The sequence below is a fragment of the Cervus canadensis genome, chromosome 18, assembly GCF_019320065.1.
Source record: "Cervus canadensis isolate Bull #8, Minnesota chromosome 18, ASM1932006v1, whole genome shotgun sequence".
In the NCBI taxonomy this organism is placed as follows: domain Eukaryota; kingdom Metazoa; phylum Chordata; class Mammalia; order Artiodactyla; family Cervidae; genus Cervus; species Cervus canadensis.
The window spans coordinates 13,853,698-13,872,724 of NC_057403.1; the positions used below are offsets into that span (position 1 = coordinate 13,853,698).

General features: G+C 63.2%; 3 protein-coding genes and 1 long non-coding RNA gene across 5 annotated transcripts; 1 reads left to right on the forward strand and 3 right to left on the reverse strand.

Annotated features, from left to right (window-relative positions):
- Positions 1–3,617: 3,617 nt before the first annotated feature.
- Positions 3,618–5,008, reverse strand: LOC122420930 (cytochrome c oxidase subunit 6B2). Of its 2 annotated transcripts, XM_043436536.1 has the most exons (4): positions 4,892–5,008; positions 4,673–4,798; positions 3,919–4,019; positions 3,618–3,824 (listed from the first exon to the last, which is right to left on the reverse strand). In XM_043436536.1, exons 2-4 carry the CDS (start codon positions 4,782–4,784, stop codon positions 3,771–3,773), a joined length of 267 nt encoding a protein of 88 aa, XP_043292471.1. In that variant the 5' UTR covers positions 4,785–4,798; positions 4,892–5,008; the 3' UTR covers positions 3,618–3,770. The 2 variants fall into 2 exon arrangements, with proteins under 2 accessions (XP_043292471.1, XP_043292470.1); XM_043436535.1 differs by having other exon boundaries at positions 4,673–4,990.
- A 396-nt stretch (positions 5,009–5,404) lies between these two features.
- FAM71E2 (family with sequence similarity 71 member E2) lies at positions 5,405–11,394 on the reverse strand. The gene is made up of 10 exons (XM_043437105.1): positions 11,245–11,394; positions 10,896–11,050; positions 10,532–10,790; positions 10,278–10,302; positions 10,032–10,093; positions 9,800–9,903; positions 9,654–9,706; positions 9,468–9,550; positions 7,642–9,284; positions 5,405–5,553 (listed from the first exon to the last, which is right to left on the reverse strand). The coding sequence occupies exons 1-10, from the start codon at positions 11,392–11,394 to the stop codon at positions 5,526–5,528; spliced, it is 2,562 nt and encodes an 853-aa protein (XP_043293040.1). The 3' UTR covers positions 5,405–5,525.
- A 1,554-nt stretch (positions 11,395–12,948) lies between these two features.
- IL11 (interleukin 11) lies at positions 12,949–16,609 on the reverse strand. Its single transcript, XM_043436818.1, has 5 exons — positions 16,404–16,609; positions 15,062–15,234; positions 14,802–14,888; positions 14,533–14,694; positions 12,949–13,561 (listed from the first exon to the last, which is right to left on the reverse strand). Exons 1-5 carry the CDS (start codon positions 16,408–16,410, stop codon positions 13,391–13,393), a joined length of 600 nt encoding a protein of 199 aa, XP_043292753.1. The 5' UTR covers positions 16,411–16,609; the 3' UTR covers positions 12,949–13,390.
- On the forward strand, positions 14,544–18,931 carry LOC122421071. The gene is made up of 3 exons (XR_006263434.1): positions 14,544–14,649; positions 16,688–17,830; positions 18,015–18,931. It is a non-coding gene; the product is annotated as an uncharacterized LOC122421071 (long non-coding RNA).
- Positions 18,932–19,027: the final 96 nt, after the last annotated feature.

The window sequence follows — 19,027 nt, forward strand, 5'->3', positions numbered from 1 at the left end:
TGTAGTAACTGCACATTCACAATCGCGTTCTGAGCCCAGAGGGCTGAGAACTTCGTCCAAACCTCAAAAGCGTCTGGACCGGAAAACAACAGAGATGAGGAACCAGTGATCTGGGTCTCTCATCCTCAGCACTGCTGCCACCTTGAGCTGCCGGTCCTGTGTCTCAGGACGAGGACTGGCCTCTCCAGCCTCCACCCAGAGATGCCAGTAGCACCCCCTCCGTGGTGACAAAAATATCTGTGGCCCTTGCCAAATGTACCCTTGGGGGCCAAACCCAGCCCCCAGCGAGACCTGTGGGCTAGAGTGACAAGATGATGGGGAAGCAGGTCCTCTGGGACGGTAGGTAGTACAACCGTCACCATCACGGCCCCAGGCACCCTCGCATCTGCCTCCACAGCCGCGCTGCCAAGATGGCCCCGCACCTCTGCAGATGGTCCCGGAGGGCAGGCGCATCTGCCTGAGCCGCAGAGCTGGTACTGTGCTGAGCCCACTGTGCACCACCTGGCAGAGGGAACCCCAGCCTCAACAGGGAGCTGAGAGGCAGGCCCTGAGTGGGGGGCCCTGAGTGGGGTGTCGACCTGGAGCTGGGTCTGGGCAAGCCCCCGGGGGAGGGCCGGAGGGTCGAGGCTCAGTCTGAGAACCCCGTCATAGACCAGGGGGCCAGAGCAAGGAAACAGGTAGGCTGGCCGGAGGAGAAGGAGAAGCAGAAAGCCGAAAGAAATGGGAAGTAATTCCAGCCCAGAGTCTCAGAAAGTGCCGCATGCTGTGCCTGAGACAGCAGGGAAAGCCAGGCAGGACACTCAGGCCTGGCTCCCATTTCTCCCCTTGAGGGCGCTCTCTGACCCTTTTACCCTCAGCCTCCAGGAGCTCCCAGGTGGCGCTAGTGGTAAAGAACCCAGAACCGGCCTGCCAATGCAGGTGAAATGGGTTCGATCCCTGGGTAGGTCGGGAACATCCCCCTGGAGAAGGGCGTGGCAACCCACCCCAGTAGTCTTGCCTGGAGAAGCCCATGGGCAGAGGAGCCTGGCAGGCCACAGTCCATGGGGTTGCAAAGAGTCGGACAGGACTGAGGCGACAGCACACACCAGGAGCTCCAGGGCCCTGTTGGTGGGTTTGGTCATCGTGGGCTTGCCAATCGGGAGGGCAACTGACAGTCACCCCACCACCTGGTGTGATACTGGGCCCCAGAACTGGACTGACATGCCGCAGGTTGTCTAACTGACGGAGGTCGCACACCCCCTGAGAGCAGCTGGGCTGGACACTGTTCTGGCTGGTCACACGGCATCATCCTACCCACGGCCCTGGAAGGTGTAGGTGGTGTTATCACTGTGATCTGGGTGAGAAGGCCCCAGCCCAGAGGCCTTAGGGAGTCTGTCTGGGGCCACAGGGCTGGCAGGCTTCAGGGCCGGAACTTGAACCCATGTTCAGAGCTCATCCATGCTCTGAGGTCTTTGGGAAAGAGGCAGGTACCAGAAGGGAGGCTGGCTCTGTGCCCACGGGAGGCCCAAGGCTCGGTTCAGCAGTGGCTTCCATGGGATGGTGTGGTGGGTGGACAGAGAGCGCAGCGCCAGGAGGGCTCACGGAGCAAAGGGTTTTGTGATTCTGTGATCCTGAACCTGTCAGGGGAGGCGGGAGCTGCAGAGGGACGGGAAGAGGGTGGTGTTGATGAGAGGAGGCTGGAAGAGGGTGAGGATGGAGAGGAGGGGAGCGGGGAGGGGAGCAGGGATGCAGGTGAGGGGAGGGGTGGGGGATGGGAGACGCCAGAGGCCTCTGTTTCCTTTGTCCTGGGAGGCTGACCTGGGGGTTTCAGGATGCAGCCGGGCAATGCTGACCCGGGAGTGGTGGAGGAGGTGTTCACAGCCAGAGTTTGGGGCCTGAGAGTGTTGGTCCGCTGGCTGGAGGTGAGGTGGGTCTGGCCCTGCCCTGGGCTCAGGCATCCAGCGGACAGAGGTGGCCAGCCAGGAGGCTGGGCGAGTCAGAATGTCCCAGAGGTGTTGGAGGGATGGGGCCGGGATCCTGGCCCCAGAGGGGAAGAAGGGGGAACTGGGAGGGGCTGCGGCGGCACTGGCCCCTGGGGAGGTCGGGAGGCCAGCCGAGGCCTCACAGGTGTCAAACCCTGTGCTTGGCACTACCTGGGTGACCTCAGCTAGTGTTCAGACGGCCTCTGGTCCGTGCTGTGACTCAGAGCTGCCTTGTCTGCGTGGCATCGCGGCTTGCTTTCTTCCCTGCGGCAGCGCCACCTCTGTGCGGGCCAGAGGTCTGCAGGTCAGGGGAGGTCGCGAGAATGCCTCACTCTGCCCCCCCACCCCCTGCCATAGCTTCCAGCCTGTCTGTCTGTCTGAGTCCACACCCTGTGCCCTCATTTGCCCGGGTGCCTTGCAGGTTGTGGTCTGAGAGCGGGAGCCCGGGGCCAAGGTTTCGGTGGAGCCATCGTGGGAAATGGCACGCTGGGGTGTGCCCTGGGTGAGGGGGTGATGAGGGCAGTGTAGAGGGGTGGGGGGAGGAGTGGAAGCTGCTGTACTCCCCCCATCTCGCCTAGCCCCTCCCGTCATCCCACCTTTCCTGATAATGGGGTTTGCACCATCTCTCTGCACAGCTGGAGAAACTGAGGTGATGCAGGTCAGGAGGCTTGTCTGGGGCCACCCAGGAAGTTATCACAAGATTAGTAATAGCCACCTTTGAACCCTGGGGTTGAATGGGGACCCTATGAGATCACTCCAAGCAGAGTCTGGGGGTCCGGGCTGCCGTAAGAAGCTGACAGCTTCAGGAGGAAACAGTCAAATCCACCCCCACCCCCACGCCCATCTAGGGTAGGACTGGGCTAGAAGCCCCAGGCTCCAGGTTCTGTCGAGGGTCACTCAGCCTGGCTCAGGGCAATGGTGGTGGTGGTGGAGGTGGCTGGAAAGGTGACATTTTGAGAAGCATCTGGAATCAGGATGAACCTGATTGTTGTGCCTGAGCTTGACTGAGGGCAGGCTCAGAGCAGGAGTGGGGTGGGAGCAAAGAATAATTCAGCCTGGAGCTCCAAGTGTCCTGGAGGAGCTCACAGGGAGGGGCTGGCAGGCGAAACTGAACTGACATGTGTCTGAGCAGACAAGGCTGCTCCTGGTCATGGACAGGTGCTGAGAAGATCGAGGGGGCCAGGCGGGGCACCCTATTGGGAGAGGCCCAAGTGATGGGTTCGGGGATGTACCGGGAGGGGAGGGGAGTCAAAGGGGATGGGGGCGAGGGAAAGGAAAGAGCCAGGAATGGTCTGGAGCAGGGAGGGATGACAAGGTCAGTGCTGGGTGGTATACACATTGCTCCTCTGTACCTGAGATGAGATGGAGGGGGTAGGACTGGTGGTCCAGGAAGGGAGGGGGACCCTGAGGGACTTGAGTGACAGGTGGGGGACTGAGAGGCAGAAGGACCCCGGAGCCATCCTGGCGGATGAGCGCTGGGACTCAGAGAGCCAAGGCAGACCCTACTGGAGCGGGGCGGGGGTGGGGGGGAGCTGGGAAGGGGACTGGCGGGGCTCCCTCACCCCTCCCACGACTGGAACCAGTAGTGTCGGCGGCCGGGTACAGGAAGGGCCTCCCGAGGCCCCCTATCCTTACAAACAAGACATTAAAGAGAAATACCAGCAGTAACACCGCTTTATTTGAGGCTTAAAGAAGGGGCGGAGGGGGGTGAGGTTTGGGGCGGTGGGGCCCATTTTCCGGGAGACGGGAAGATGGGGCGGGGAATGTCACTGGGGCCAATTCTTCGGAGGAGAAGCCGCGCTCAGACCGTTAGATTTTCCCAGCGAAAGTCCCGTCCTTGATCTGCTCTTTCCAGCGCTGCACCTGGGCGTGGGGAAGACGGGAGTGGGCGCCGTCCTAACTCAGCCGACCCAGCCACCCTCGCCCGGCCCGTCCGTGCGGCCCTCTGTGCGCTCACCCAGCTGATGGGGCACAGCGAGTGGTACACGCGGAAGTAGTACTCGCAGGGCTGTGTGCTCTTCCCTCGGCGGCTCATGGTCTTGATGCAGCGATGGTAGTCTGCCGACGGAGGCGGGGCGGGGCGAGCAGGTGGGTAGTCCCGTCCCCACAGGAGGCCCCGCCCTCCCGCCGGGCCCGCACTCTCCTCGCCCCTCGTAGCCACGCCCCCCGAGAGGGCCAGCCCCGCCTCCTCCCCGCAAGGCCCCGCCTATCCTCTCTTCCCACCCTTCCAGGACTCTGTCACACGCCTCCAGGATAGGCCCCGCCCCTTCCGAGATTCAGTCCCAGCCCAACCTGGAAGGCCCCGCTCCGCCCTCCCAGACCCCGCCCACCTCCCCTAACCCCCGCCCCCTCCACGACTCGGACCTTCCTCTTCCAGGCAAGGCTGCGCTCCTCCCTCGCCCCGCCCTTCCAAGGGACGATCCCGCCCCTTTTAAATAAGGTCACGCCCCTACCTGGTAGGCCCCGCCCCTTCCGAGATTCAGTCCCAGCCCAACCTGGAGGACCCGCTCCTCCTTCGCCCCGCCCCTTCACGGAACGATCCCGCCCCTTTTAAACGAGGCCACGCCTCCTTTAACGAGGCCCCGCCCCACCTGCCGTCGCCGGTTTCCCCCTCCACCCCAACGGTCTCCGCGTCCTCTGGCGGGGCGCGCCCCTCCCAGCCTCGCACCTTCTCTCACCCGCCGCCCCTGACCTGGCCCGCGAGGTCTTACCCAGGAAGTTCTGGTAGCAGTTGCGGGTCTGGTTCTGGTTGGGGAAGCGCGGGTCGAAGGGCGGCGTTGGCCATTTCCCCTTGCAGGGCTTCGGGCACTCAGCACCCAGCATCGACGAAGGCGGCGCTGCGGGGAGGGGTGGGCTCCGTGGGGCCGACCCGCACCCCTCGCTCCGCCCGGCGCCTGACGCTCGCCCCGAAGCCCAGCCCCGGTCCCCACCTGTCCGGCGCTCAGCAGGCCGTCGGCGGGTCGCTGACTCAGCTGTGCCTGTGGCTCCGTCGGGGGTGGCCCTTGCTGCGGAGTCTCGAGGGTCCCAGCCCAGGAAGCACTACCCCTCGGGCCCGATTGGCTGGGCCCCCCGGAGCCCCAGCCAATGGGAGCCGCTGCGCTGCAGGAAACATTGCGGGACGCCGGGCCGGGTCGGTGCGGACGACCCCCCTCCGCCACCCGCCGCCCCCTCTCGGTGCCGACGCGCGCACACAGGCAGCAGGCGCTACTCCGGCAGAGTCTCAGACTCGGGCTTTTAATCTCTGCGAAGCTGGGGCACCACGCGGGCTCTCCCGGGCCTCGGCCCCCGCCCCCCGCCCCATCCCCTATATAAACGTATAGATAGCTCTGGTCTCTACCCGACAAGAAGCGCCCCGCCCCCGCCCGGCCTTTTCAGCACCCTGCTTCTTACAGTAGAGGTGCACAGCACCTGGGGGCCTGTGAGGAAGAGGAAAGAGCCAGGGTAAGGGCCGGGCTGCTGGATGCCAGGGCCAGGTGTCAGGCGGACCTACAGGGCTCAGGGGCTACCTGGCCCCTCTAGGCTCCTCTGGACACTGGCGACTGAAGTTGAGTCCGTCCCATCCCACTACTGAGACTGCTGCGAGTGCGGCCTGCTGGAGAGAGAGAGAGAAAGAAAGCTAGAGAGGGCTTGGGGGACCCGCGGGAAGAGAGTAGTGAGTGCAGGTGGGGGGTGATTCCTGCCCCAGGGCCCCGCAAGCCTGACCTGGAACCCATGTTTCCTCCAAGGTCCCTCCTAGGTTTCCCTCCCTCCTGCCTCCCCAATATCAAGCCTGACTCTGGATCCTTCACCCCAGCATCCAAATGCACTAACATCTCCTTTCCTCTCAAGAAGTCCTCTCCTGTCCCACATCCTAAATCAGCTTCCTCTTCAGGTTCCTCCCTCCCTTCCAGTGAATTCCTTGGAAAGAGCTGGTTAATGCCTCCTCTCCAATTCCCCACTTTACGTATGTGTGTGTGTGTGTTTAACGGCTGGGGAAATACACACCCTGCAAAAATTACCGCTGTAATGATTTGAAAGTGTGCAACTCAGTGGCGTTAAATTGCACTCAAATGTTGTGCAACCATGTAGTTCCCAGGACGTTTTCATCACCCCAGAAGGAAACCTCACATTCTTGAGGAAGTCACTCCCCACCCCTCCCACCCCTTGCAGCTCCCGGCAGGCAGCCACCAATCTGTTTCCTGTCTCTTGGGATTTGCCTCATCTGGACGTTTTGTGCAAACCACATCGTACACGACGTGGCCTTGTGTGTCTGGCTCCTTTCACTCAGCCACGTTTTCAAGAGTCGCAGCTCGCCTGAGCCTACCCCATTTAGGTCCTCCCTTTTCCCCTCCTTGCTGTTAAATCCAGAGGTTCTGTCTCCTCCCGTCTTCCTTCACCTGCTTGCAGCATTCGACACAGCTGCTCCCACGATGTCCCTGGTCATTTTCTTCACTTGGTGGGTTCAGGAGGATGTTCCGTGTTCACTCTCTCTGACCGTGTTTTCCCTTTCCCTAAACACCATGGACCCTGTCTCCGCCTGCCCTCACTCGCTGGTGACCTCCAGGCTCATAGCTTGCAGAAGCTGTCCACGTGTGGGTGACTCCCCACATCATTCTAGACTCGTGTCCAGCCGCTTACCCCACATCCTCACCTGACATCTCAGAGGCAAGATGTCCAGGACAGAATTCCCAGTCTTCTCCCTGACACCTGCTCCGCGCACAGCCTCCGCTGCCGCTCCTTCTGGGTGTCCCCGATCCCAAACCTTGAGGCCGCCCTTGGTGCCACATCAAACACGCACAGCCCATGAGGTGACCCGTGGGCTCAACCATCAGAGCCTCTGCAGAGCCCCACTCCTCTGTACTCCCGTCCCCGCCTCTCTGGTCCAAGCCACCATCACCTTGTGCCTCGGTCACCATGGCAACGGCCTGTCCCACTCCTCTCCCGGCGTCCATCTGTCCCCCTCCACCTCTCCACCCTTCAGCCAGAGAGCGTCCTTTCTAATATACGTAAGTTCCAGCCGTCCTGCTCAAAACCCTCCAGGGCCACTCAGCAGTGAACCCACACTACTTCAGGTGGCCTGCAAGGCCCTGCGTGACCGCGATTCCCACTCCAGGACGTCCCAGAGCTCCGCATCGGTCCAGCACATCACGTGCTCTCCTGCCTCAGGGACTCTGCCGCGGCTGTTCTTTCTGAAGGGAACGGATTTCCCCAGATGTCCGCACAGCTTCCTCACCTACCTCCTTGAGATCTTCACACAGATGACACCAGCTCACTGAGGCCCTCCTGGACCAACTCAACTCAGTCCCGGAACCTGCCTACTCCCACGCCTAACTCTCCCTACCCTGTGATGTGCCCAGAGCCCTCCCGCTTTCTAATGTACGATATAATTAATGTGGATTCTGTCGTCAGAGTTGCCAACCTCAGCACTATTGCGATCTTGTGGGGCTTCATCCTTTGGTGGGGGGCGCCATCCCTTACACTGTGGGATGTTGAGGGGTATTCCTGGGCTCCACAAAGATGCCAGGAGCAACTCCCTCCCTGAATTGCTCTGTGCCATGTCCCTAGTGCATAGAATGATGCCTGGCACCTGGTTGATGCTCACTCTATGCTGAGAGCCCAGAGGGAAGTAAGGAAAGAGGGAGTGAGCCCCCTGCCTCCTCGTGGACACCAGGTAGAGGGGATCATGACCACCGCCAAATACCTGGGCGAAGGAGCGAAGGCGCCCAGCTCCTCCCTTATCTTCTCCACCTTGAAGGCCTCGTCCTTCATACTCTGGATTTCCAAGAGGGTGGGCAGGAGGATCTCCAAGTTCGACCCCACTGTGGCCACAGGGCCCTGGTCTGGCCCCCTCTCAGGTTCTTGAGACACCCTCCTGGGCTGCTGGGAGACCCTGGCCTCCATCTTTGAGATGGGGGTCAGCGAGGTGGGTGACTCGGGTATGTCCTCCCACCTCGTGGCGGGCAGAGGGATGGGAGTCTGAGAGGCAACATTCATCTTGGGGCTGCTGGCCACACGCCTGGGGCGAGAGGACATGTTGGAAGGTCCCTTTGAGTCCTGGGGCATCTCCTCCACCCTGACCCCCAACTGTGGCTGCTCCCTGACCCCCGCCAGCGTCTCCTCCAGCATGGACAAATGGGTGGAGCTGAGGGGTACCCTGCCCATCGTGGACAAGTCACCCCCCTGTGATGTTGAGAACCAGGAGGGCAGGTCGACCAGAGCCGACCTCAAGGTGGGGTCCTTGGAGCCGGCAATGATCATCAGCTTGGCAAGGGTGAGCCCCTCCACAGAGAAGGGCCTGGTCTGCTCCTGGGGGGCTTGTTGGATGGCCAGTTTCTTGGACTTGACCCACTTCTTCTGCTGCCCCACCTCCTTGGATTTGAAGCCTGGCATGTCCTGAGCGATCTCCTCCTTCATCGTGTGGACCCTGTCCTCCAGCTTGCCCTTGCCCTTCAAGCCGTCCACGGCGATCTCCTGGGCCCTGCGCATCAGGACTTCCTCCGACTTCTTCTTGGTGGTAGTGAAAGGCACCTCCACGGTCGTTTTCTGAGTTCTCGTCTCTACCACGTTCTTCTCCTTGGTGCCCATCAACCTCACTGGCTCTGGCTTCTCTTCAGGCTTCCTCTTCTCAAGCACGTCCCCTGTGTGGCTTCTGGCGGGCACCACGCTGACACTGTCAGGGCCCAGTGTCATGCGGTGTTGGGAGGATGAGGTCAGATCCTTCAGGGATGGGGCGGGTAGGAACACAGATTTTCTGTTGGGAGCAGGGTGGGAAACAGCCTTTGGGGAAACACCAAGTGTTCCTGGGGCCCTCTGAGATGGCACAACCATGGCTGGGGCCTTCTGGGGGATGGCTGGTGCATGACGGGGCTTCTGAGATGGGCCAGGCACTGCTGTGGCCTTTTGGGGAACGGTTGGTGCATGAGGGGGGTTCTGAAATGGGCCTTTTTGGGGAGCACGAGGATAAGCTGTGGCCTTCTGGGAGAGGCCGGGCGCAGTGGACATCTGCAGTGGAGCAGGCACGGCCGAGACCCTCTTGGACTGGTCAAGGATGAAAGGAGCCTTACGAGGGGCAGCGGGCACAGCTGGAGGCTTCCGGGTGCGCGGCAGAGGCCTGGCCTTCTCGTTGAAACTGGGGAAGTCGGGAGTGTAGGCGGCCGGGATGGAGCAGGTGGACATGGTGCTGGTCTCAGGGTCCATCAGGTTGTGCACATCCTGCTGCCACGCACACATATCCAGGGCGTCACAGGCGCCCAGCAGGGGTATTTCAGGGCTGTCCTCCGAGATGCAGTGTAAAGGGGTCTCCAGTAAGCCTGCCAGGCACGTGCCGCCCTCAGAGTCAGAGCACTGCGGGTGGGGGACGGGAGGGCATTGGTGGTCAGGCCGCTGGAGACGCCCAGATGCCAGCTGTGGCCCCGCCTCCCTCAGACCCGGAAGTGCAGGCCCCAGCCCCTCCCCCCTCAGACCCGGGGATCCAGGCCCCCAGCCCCTCCTGCTCTGTCTCAAGCGTTGCCCCAGCCCTGGGTATACAACTGCCTTGGGAGAAGGCTCCATGTGGTCTGGTGTGTTGGAAATGATGCTGAAGATGGTCCGAATGGTGATGCTGGGCTTCTCTGTGGGGGTGGGGGGAGGGGATGCAGGGAGAAAACAGTCTGAGCCCTCCGCAGAAGGGTCAGAATTTCGGGGATCCATTCATGGAGGGGGGTGTGTGCTCACCAGAAACTTGGATTTCAGTCTTTGGTCTGCCAGAGGGGAGGGCGAGTTGGGGCCTGCAGGGGAAATTTGGTGTGAGTCTGGCAGCTTCTGCACCTAGACCCACCCCCGGCCCCCTTGCCCTGGTGGTCGATGAGGCCCAAGCCTACTTCTTTTCCATGGATTTCTTCCTGGCGTCCGCGGGCTCCAGCTGGGACCACACGAGAGGCAGAGAGTCGCCCACGGCCTGAGACTTGAATTTGCGCTTGAGGGTCTGGTGGTGTGTGTGGAGGGGTGGGTGGTCAGGAGGTGCAGCCCCTCAAGCCCTCACGCCCCGCCCTGCTCCCCCCGACCCCCCCCCGCCCTGACACCACCACCCCCAGGCCCAGCGGGGTCGCTCACCTTGACCTTCTGTCTCTGAGCTGTCAAAATCTTGTAAGGAAAGGTGGGCTCGACAGTCGTGACTGGAAAGAGACAGGGTCCCGTCAAGTCAAGGACCCAGGAATGATGGGCGGAGGCCCTGAGGAGACTCACGGGGGGCTCGGCCAGCGGACAGAGGGGAAGAGAGGGACTGCTGAGGCTCCGTCCACGCCTGGCGGAGGAGCTGAGACTAGGGGACGGGCCCAGGGGACACCCCAGCCAGCTCACCTGAATGTCTGTGGTGGGATGGGACCTGTGGGAGGGGAGGGGGGCAGTCAGGAAGGGGGGTCTCCTCCTGGTGTCCACATCTCCACTACCTTCCCAGTCCAGACCCCCAGCCCCTCCACCCCCCTCAGACGCGGGGGTCTAGACCCCCAGCCCCCTTCCCAGGGCTCCTGTACTTTCATGGCTTTTGGTCCTGACTTCCTCTGGAATCTAGAACCATAGCTGCCCGCAGGGGTCCCTGGGGGTCAGGGCCGCACCTGGAGGCGCCAGGTGGAGGCAGGAGGCCCTCGGTGAGAGAGGTCCGTGGGGGGCGAGTGAGGGGTCCTGGGGGCCCAGGAAGTGGCCGGCTGCTGGAGCAGGTTGATCAGGCGCATCCAGCGGTCGAACAGGAAGCTGACCTCGCTGTCGGGGGCGTCCAGCTCCAAGTAGTAGTAGCGGCCCGTGACCAGGCGCAGCTTCAGGCGCCAGGCGGACAGGTCGTGGACGTAGAGGTGGGCCAGGTCCAGCGGGATCATCCTGGGAGGGGGAGACGGCGGCGGTAGAGCGCGCGACCCGGGTGCGGGGGCCGGCGGCGGTAGAGCGCGCCCCCGGGGCGGGGCACACGGGCGCGGATGGAGGCACCTGGTAAGGACGAGGTTGGAGCCCTCCCTGTCCTCGGGGGGCTGCGCCAGCAGCAGCATGTCCGGCAGCACCAGGCCTGGCAGGGAGGCGGCCACGCCCATGGTCACTCGGTTGGTCCTGTGGTGCACGTACACCGGCGCCCCTCGATTGGTCACCTGGGGGGTCCAGGGAGAGGGGCTGGGACCACTCGGGTTTCTTACGCTCCTCTGGCTCCCCCACAGCGAGCCCCCCACCCCCATCAAGCCCCCCAGCTGCCTCTTGCCAGCCGAATCCCCCAGCCCGGGGTGGGGGTGGGGTCTCCTGCCCCTCCTGCCCCACTTCCGCCCGCGGGGCTCAGGGAGCCGGGGACCTGGACGAAGTTACTCTCGAACATGGGCAGCGGGCGGAGGGGCAAGTGCTCCCCCTGCTGGAGGGTCTTCTGCAGCTCGCCCAGAGTGGGGACCCACTGCGGGGGGCCCCGGAGCGGCTCCGGACGCCTCAAGTTCCGGAGCCGGTTCATGGCGGCTGCAGAAAGGACGGGTCACCCGGGGGCGCGGAGGCAGGGACCCGGCACCCCGGCGCCTGGCTGCCCCGGCCCCCGCCCCAGCCCACCGGGCCTAGCCCCTCGGACTTCAGCGGCTCCAGCGGGTGGAGCTTCCCCAGGGCTCCGGCATGGCCCTGCAGGGGTGGTCCGCGCCGGCCTGGGGGAGGAGCCTTCCTCGGAGGGGCTTTGTGACCTCATGGACCACGGGTGCGGCGCTTCCCGGGAACTGCCGAGGGACAGTGGGCTCCCTTCTCCTCCTCCTGGGACCCTGCCCTGGAGTCCCAAGGGCTGAATCAGAATCCCCTGCAGACCCAAACTAGCGACAACCCAGGGCCCTGGGAGGGCTCCTCTGGGAGGCTGTAAATGGATAATTAAATCCAAGGGTTTCTGACTCTTAAAGAGGGGGAGGCTTCAGTTACAGTCTCCACTTGCCACTGACCCTTCTCCAGACCCGGGGGAAGGTCCATGCTGCCAGGGGCCTCAGTTTCCCTGTATCTAAACTTGTGTCTGTGGCAGTGGTTGCAGTTGTTACAACCTTACATTGTTGTTACGTTGTTACATTTGTTACAACGAACTTGTAATGGCCCAGTGCTGTATCTTCGGACATCAGGTTTGGAATGAGCCAGACTGGGCAGAGTCAAACTGACTCTCCCTAGCTATGTGGCCTGGGATTCCCCAGGAGCCTGTTCCCTCCTCTGTAAAATGAGGCGGGTGGGTACCGGGGAGTGCAGGGAATCTTGTAAATAAAACCCCACACATAGGGCCTGGCCCAGAGCAGGCTTGCAATGAATGGTCATTCTTGTCCCCTTCTGAGGTCTTTTGGGGAGGGTGGGTGCTGCTACTCTGTCACTCTAAATATAGTGTTTATTTTCTTTTTTTAATGTGTCATGCAAAATACGTGGTCATTGTAAAAGTTCTGGAAAATACAGAGAAGCACAAATAATGAAAGTCACCAGCAACCCCACCCCCACCTTCTACCCTGAGCTGGCCATTGGCAACATTTTGGCGTATTTCCTTCTAGGGTTTTAAAATAATCCATATATCTATCTCTATCTACATACCTACATGTGTAAACACACACACAGTGGGGATCACACAGTGGTTTGTAGCCCATTCCTTCTATGCCAAAGGCAGACTCTGGAACATCTCTCTTCACAGCTGGTGTGTTCTGTCACATAGATAGGCACTATAATTTATATAACCATCCCCTACTGTCGGGCATCTAGGCTGTTTTCAATTTGCTGTTGTAAACACTGCCAAAGGACAGCCTTGAACTTGCAACTTTGCCCTGTACTAGTAAACTTCTGGAATCTTCCATTAAATATTTATTGAGTGCCTATGAAGTGCTGGCCACCAGGTGAGGCTCAGACACAGCACTAAGAACTCATGGTCTCTGGGGGTGACCCAGAGACTAGATGGCCCCCCTCTCCTTTCCTGTCCGACCAGGCACCCCCCCCCCAGGGACCCCCAACATCGAGCCCCCAGCCCCCAGAGAAATCACCTCTAAGTGGATGTGTATGACAAATTTAATTCCCCCTTCTCCATCTCACAAAGGTTTCTCACATTTTTGTACAAAAACCCAGGCCTCCTTTCCCCCTCCCTGCCCACCCCAACATAAAAAGTTAATAGTTTAATAAATAATAATATGCTCCTGCCCAGGCCCAGAGGGGTGGGGGTCAGGGAGACACTGTGGCCAGACTTCTTAGAGACCCACGAATCTGGGAGCCAAGTTCCCGCCTCCTCAGGAAGCTTGGGGTCCACCTGCCTCCCACCACCCCTGTTAAATAAATAAGTATAAATAAGGCACAGATGCCCCTCTGCCCAGGTCTCCGGGATGGATCCTGGAGGGATCGTCTCTAACTAGGAGAGAATGGAGTGGGGGGGAAATCCTCTGACCGCCACAACTCCATCCCGAAATAAATAAATAAATAAGATCTGGCTTTGAACGGCGCGGGTGGCTCTGGGCAGAGGGTCACAGCCGAGTCTTCAGCAGCAGCAGGCCCCGCACGGCCCAGTCGAGCGTCAGCTGCAGCCCCCCCAGGATGGCGTGGGCCGCCCGGATGCCCCCCCAGGCTGAGGCCGGGGGCGCCAGGGGGGGCACCGGGGGGTCTGGGGGCACCTGGGGCAGGGCCAGGCGGGACATCTGTCAGGAGAGGACAGAGGGTTAGCATCAGGCCAGGAGTGCAGTGGGGTGTCCGAGTAAGGGGGTAGGGGGTTTGAGGCCTGTGCTGAACCAGGGTTGGAGGAGGGCCAGGGGCCTATTTCCACAGCATCTCGGGGCCTGGAAGCTGGGGTGTTGGGGGAGAGAGTCCTGCAGGATGCTGAGTTCAGAAATTTGAGGCTGGGGCCAAAGGTGGGGGTCTTGAGGCTGGGGTTCCAGAGTCAAGTTCAGGGGGCCAGGGCGGGTCTGAAGGTCAGGGCTGGGATCCTGGGGCTGAGGTCTTAGATGTGGGGTCTCTGGGATCAAGCTCAGACACTCATGGGTGAAGGCTGGGATCTCAAGTCTGGGGTCTCAGAGCTGAGAATTGGAGTCTGAGCTCCAGGGCCTTTGGGCTTATGTCCAGGAACTGAGGACTGAAGTCTTAACACCTTAGGGTCTTGGGTCTGGGGTTTAGAAAGTCAGGGTCTTGGGGTCATAAGGAATCACAACCTCGGTCTGAGCTCTTGGGGACTTAGGGCTCAGGGCCTGGGGTCTTCTCATTGGAGACCTCAGGATCTAGGTCCTTGGGGTCTGGGGCTTGCAGAGCGAGGGTCTCCAGGCTGGTTTTGAGTCAAAGCTCATCATCGTGGGGTCTGGGGCCTTAAGGTGTCAGGATCTCAGGGCCAGGATGTGTGTGTGGGAGGGGGTCTCAGGGTCTGGAGGTTCAGAATTTCCTGGGCTTGGGGTCTGGAATCCTCCTGTCTTGGAGTCAAGGTCTCCAGGATGAGGGTCTGGACTCTCAACTCTTAGGACTTCAGGGTGGGAGACTTGGAGTCACAAGATCATGGGGTCCGAGTCTCCGGGTGAGAGTTTAGCGTTTGCAGGCAGGACTTTGGAGTCCGGGGCCTCGGGGACACGGGGGGAGGGTCTCGGAGTGGCCTGGAGTCCAGGGGCTCAGGGCCAGGTCATCGTACCAGGAGCTGCAGCCGGCGCAGCAGCCGGTCCAGCCGGGCCTGCAGGGTGCCCAGCTCGGGCTCCAGGGTCCGCAGGGAAGGGCCTCCTGAACGTCGCAGCCACTGCACATGCCTCAGGTAGTTGAACAGGTCTGCCCGCAGCCGCGTCAACACTCCCGGGAGCTGGGGGCCCGGTGGGGGGCGGGGAGGGCGTCAAGACGCGCCTGGCAAGCGCCCGCGCCAGCCCCCAGCCCCCTGCACCCGCTTCACTGGCCCACCCCAGCCCTTACCTGCAGGGCTCCCAGCGCCCCCGCACTCATGGCCAAGGTGGGGAGCGAATCCAGGCTGTGGTCTCCGTCAGCTGGGAATTTGTCTCTCTTGGGGGGAAAAGAGGCCGTGAGAGGGACCCAACCCAGCTCCGGGGGGTCCTTCCTCCCCCACCACAAGCCTCTGACCCCCTTTCCCCCACCCTGTCTCGGCCACCCTGGTAGCCCAGAAGCCCTCAGGGTCTCGGCCCTGGCCCCAGCCCGTCCCCTGCAGGCTGTCCTACCAGCTGTGCGGCCAGCTGCCGAGTGTCCGCCAGGAGGGAGCGGGTCAGGAGCACGGCGCTGTCCAGCTCTGCGCGAGGGTCCGGGGAGGCCCGCGGCGGGGCGGGCGGCGGCCCCGGGGCAGCAGCTCTATCGGGCCACAGGCTCAGGGCGGCCAGGACCAGGCAGCAAACACCTGGGGAGGTGGAGAGGTGCGGGGAGAGGGCAGCGGCTCAGCCCCGACCTGGGGTCTGAGGGAGAAGGGGCTGGGGTGGGGGTCCTGGGTCCCCGGGCGGAGCGCCCAGGGCTCGGTGCAGGGCCTGGGCGGGTTTCCCTCTCCCTCCCCGGCTCGGGCTGCCCCGCCCGTCGGAGCAGACGCGGCCCCGGGGCGGGTAGACGGGCCGGGCGTCTCCCGTCCGCCCCCGGACGCCGGAATCCGGGCCCCGGGGCGGGGCACGGTCGGGGGGAAGACGCACAGGCCAGGACCTGCCCCCCTCCCGGGGCTCGCGAGCCCGAGCCGGACCGAGAGCCGGGGAAAGAGACCCGGGGGGGACGGAGCCGCCGGAGGAGGCCCCGCGGGGGCCGACCCGAGCGGGCCGCAGAGTCGGAGATGCCCCGGGGCGCACCTGGGCGGCGGGCGGCGGGGAGGCGGGCGCGCCGGGCGCGCACGCCGCGGGCTGAGAGGGCGCCGGCGGCGAGGTGCGCTGGGACCCCGGGCCGCCGCCGCCCATCCCCCCCCCGCCCCGCCCACCCACCAGCCGGCCAATCAGCGCCCCCCGGGCCGCCCCGCTCCCGCGGCACGCCCCCGGCCCGCCCCCTGGGCCCTCCCCACCCGCGGTCCGTCGGTCTGTCCGCGTCCGTCTGGCTCTGCCGTTTCTGTCTGCACCCCTGCGTCTCCCTCTCTCTCTCCTCCCCTTGGCTGGGCGCGGAGAGGGGTGGGGGGTCCGCTCTGACTTCCTGGGGCCCTCTGCCTCAGTTTCTCTCCTGGAGCCTGTCCGTCGGGGTCCCCGGGTGTCTGGGGCCCTCTGACGCCCCGGGGGTCCCGGGCCCTTCGGGCTCAGCCCCTGGCGTTTGTCTGTCTGTCCGTGGGCCTCCCATCTCTGTCTCTGCGCCTGACGCTGCCCCGTCGGGGTCTCCGCGTCTCTGACCCGGCCTTGCACCTCTCCGCTGCCCGTCCCTTGCCTAGGCCCCCTGCCCGCCCCGAAGGTCCTCCTCGCTGCGTCTCCGCCTCCCCATCGCTGCCTCGCGCTCCTCCGGCGCTCTGTCTGCTCCCCACCCTTCCAGCGACGGTCCCTCCCTCCTCTCTCCCTCCCCGTCCACCCCCCGCCCCCCAACTCCCCGCTCCAGGAACTTGAACCAACTTACTGTTCATGTCCCCACAGGGCCGGGGTTCCCCAGGGCAGGGGGCAGGGGGCTGGGGGCCTTTAACCCTTCCCTGTCCGCTGCCGTGGGAGCCCTGGGGGTCAGCTGGGCCTCGGCCTGGGGCGGGGAGGCATGTGCGTGTGAGCAGAGAGGGCCGCGGCAGTGAGGGAGTGTGCACGCCTGGGGGGTTATATAGGGGGCCGAGGCGGGCGGGCGGGGGGCAGGCGGCAGGGGAGGGCGGCCTGACACATCCTGACTCACCCTCCCTGCCTGCCTTTTCCATTCAGACGGAGCCGGCTGCCTCGCAGGGCTCACGCCGCCGCCGCTCTCGGAGGAGGGCACGGAAGGAAAAGTTGGAAAAGTTGAAAAGGGAAAGGGGGGGGGGTGGTCGGAGAGGGGCTGGTGAGGTCATTGGCGTCCCCTCCCTCCACCTCCTCGGCCGGCCGCCGGGGCAGACACACGCTGCTGAGAACGGGGCCTGGCTGCAGGGCGGGGGGGGGGGGTGTGGGTGGACCAGGGCTGGCAGAGAGATGGGGAGATGGGGAGCTGAAGATGGGGGCTGGAGGGCTGGAGGTGCGAGCGCAGAGACGCTTTTAGGAATAGAGAGAGAGGGCTGGGGAGACCCAGACCCAGGCAGGGAGGTCCAGACACACAGAGAGATGGGCAGCAAGCAGAGATGGAGCGTCTGAGATGCAGAGACAGAGGGAGACAGAGATCTCCCTAGAGAGACAGAGACAGCCAGAGAAAACCAGCAGAGAGAGGTGAGGTCCAGGAAGCAACACAAGGTCAGCAGGAGAGATTTGGAGAGACTCTCCCTTCAAAAAGGAAAAGAGACAGAGACAGGTGTGTCCGAAAGAGGCGAGGCAGGGCAGCAGAGGCACAAGGCAGGGTGACAGAGATGGAGCCGCCCCCAGGGGCTGAGGTCCCCTGACAGAGGCAGATGCCAGCAAGGGGTCAGCCATGGGGACCAACAGAGGGGGGCCATTCTCCCAGAGACACGCTGGAACATGGAGACAGAGGACCAGAGGCAGAGACAGGGACCAGGGTCGAGAGACACCCAGCAGGTGTGGGACCTCAAACACGTGGCTTCACCTCGCTGTGCCTCAGTTGCTCTGTCTGTGAAATGGGGACACCCCAGGCACCCTCCCCAAACGTCTGCACAGGGAGACAGTGAATTCACTTCTGTAAAGTCAGCTCTCAGTAGACACGAACCATGGCCATTCTCACCATTGATATTTTATTAACATATCCAGGGACACAGATAGAAAGATGTGGCCCCTAGGGAGATGGAGATGGGGAGATAGGGAGAGAGCTGGGGGGGGGAGGTCAGGGATGGGGACAACATGTGCAGAGAGGCGGAGAAGCGGACAGTGGCTGGACACGCAGGGGGACACGGACTCCAGGGGACAGTGGTGCCAACACAAATGCAGGTATACCAGGTTAGGGTATGGAGCAGAGGTGGCCCCTGGGGTTCATGGCAGGACGAGTGAGGGACCCAGACAGGAGCCCAAGCCCCCAAGAGCAACCCCCCCCCCCAGGATAAAGGTAGCAAAGGAGGACGGAGGGATGTGAGAAGTCAAAAGGTGACCAGGACTTTCGAAGGTCTCCCTGCAGAGCACCCCCGCACGCTGACCCCAGACTGTGCTGAGCTGCCAGGGGGACCCCGGGGACGGATGGCAGCTGGAGGCCCCCCCATCCCCCACCACTTGGGGGGTGACTGCTGAGGCCCCCGGGGAGGTGAGGTCACAGCCCCCCACGGTGGGACATGACCTCATCGCCTCAGGTGAGAGCTCACTCTGCCTCTCAGTCTGCCGCGGCCACCCCTGCCAGGGCCCCCCAGGGGCCCTCCCCAGCCCCCGCGAGTGCTGGGACCCAGGCCTCTGACCACTGGGTCTCCGCCCCTCAGGGGGCCTGTTTCCGGCTGAGTCAGCGTGGGGGGCCCGAGGCTGCGTCAGTGAGGGGAGAACTGACGTAGCCCCCCCCCAGACTGGCGGGGCCAGCCAAGGTGACTCAGGCCACCAGCCTGGGGGATGGCCTGGCCCGAGGGGGTGTGGGGGCCTGGGCCTGGGGCCAGCCTGTCGGAAGGCAGCCCCTCCAGTGACGGGGGGCAGGGCAGGGGAGGTGCCAGCCCCCACCCGCTGCTTCAGCCTAGGATGCCTAGGATCGCAAGACTGTCCCCCCCAGCTTCCTCCCTCTCTCTGGAGGGTCCAGACCCCCAGCCTCCTCCTCCTCCTCCACGTCCAGGAGCCCAGCTCCCAGCCCCCTCCTCCCACAGACCCAGGTGTCCTGTCCAGGAGTGAAACCCTTGTTTCTCGAAAGACGGAGAGAACTTGTAGGCATGCTACAATCTGGGGAGTGCAGTCTGGAGTCCCGGGTATGGGTCAGCGGTCCGCGCCCAGCACCAGCTCCCTCCTCAGCCCCCACCCTGAGGGTGTGGGAGTCATCTCCCCCCACCCTCAGGGTAGGAGGCGGGCTGCAGGGGCCTGGTGGGTGCAGGCTGGGAGGGTGGGAGTTCTCAGGACTCCCGGGTCTTCCCCGAAGGTGGGGACACTCGGGCCACTTCTGCGGAAAGGAGGGTGAGAAAGTGAGGCAGAGACAGACCCCGGGGAAAGACATGGTGGAGAATC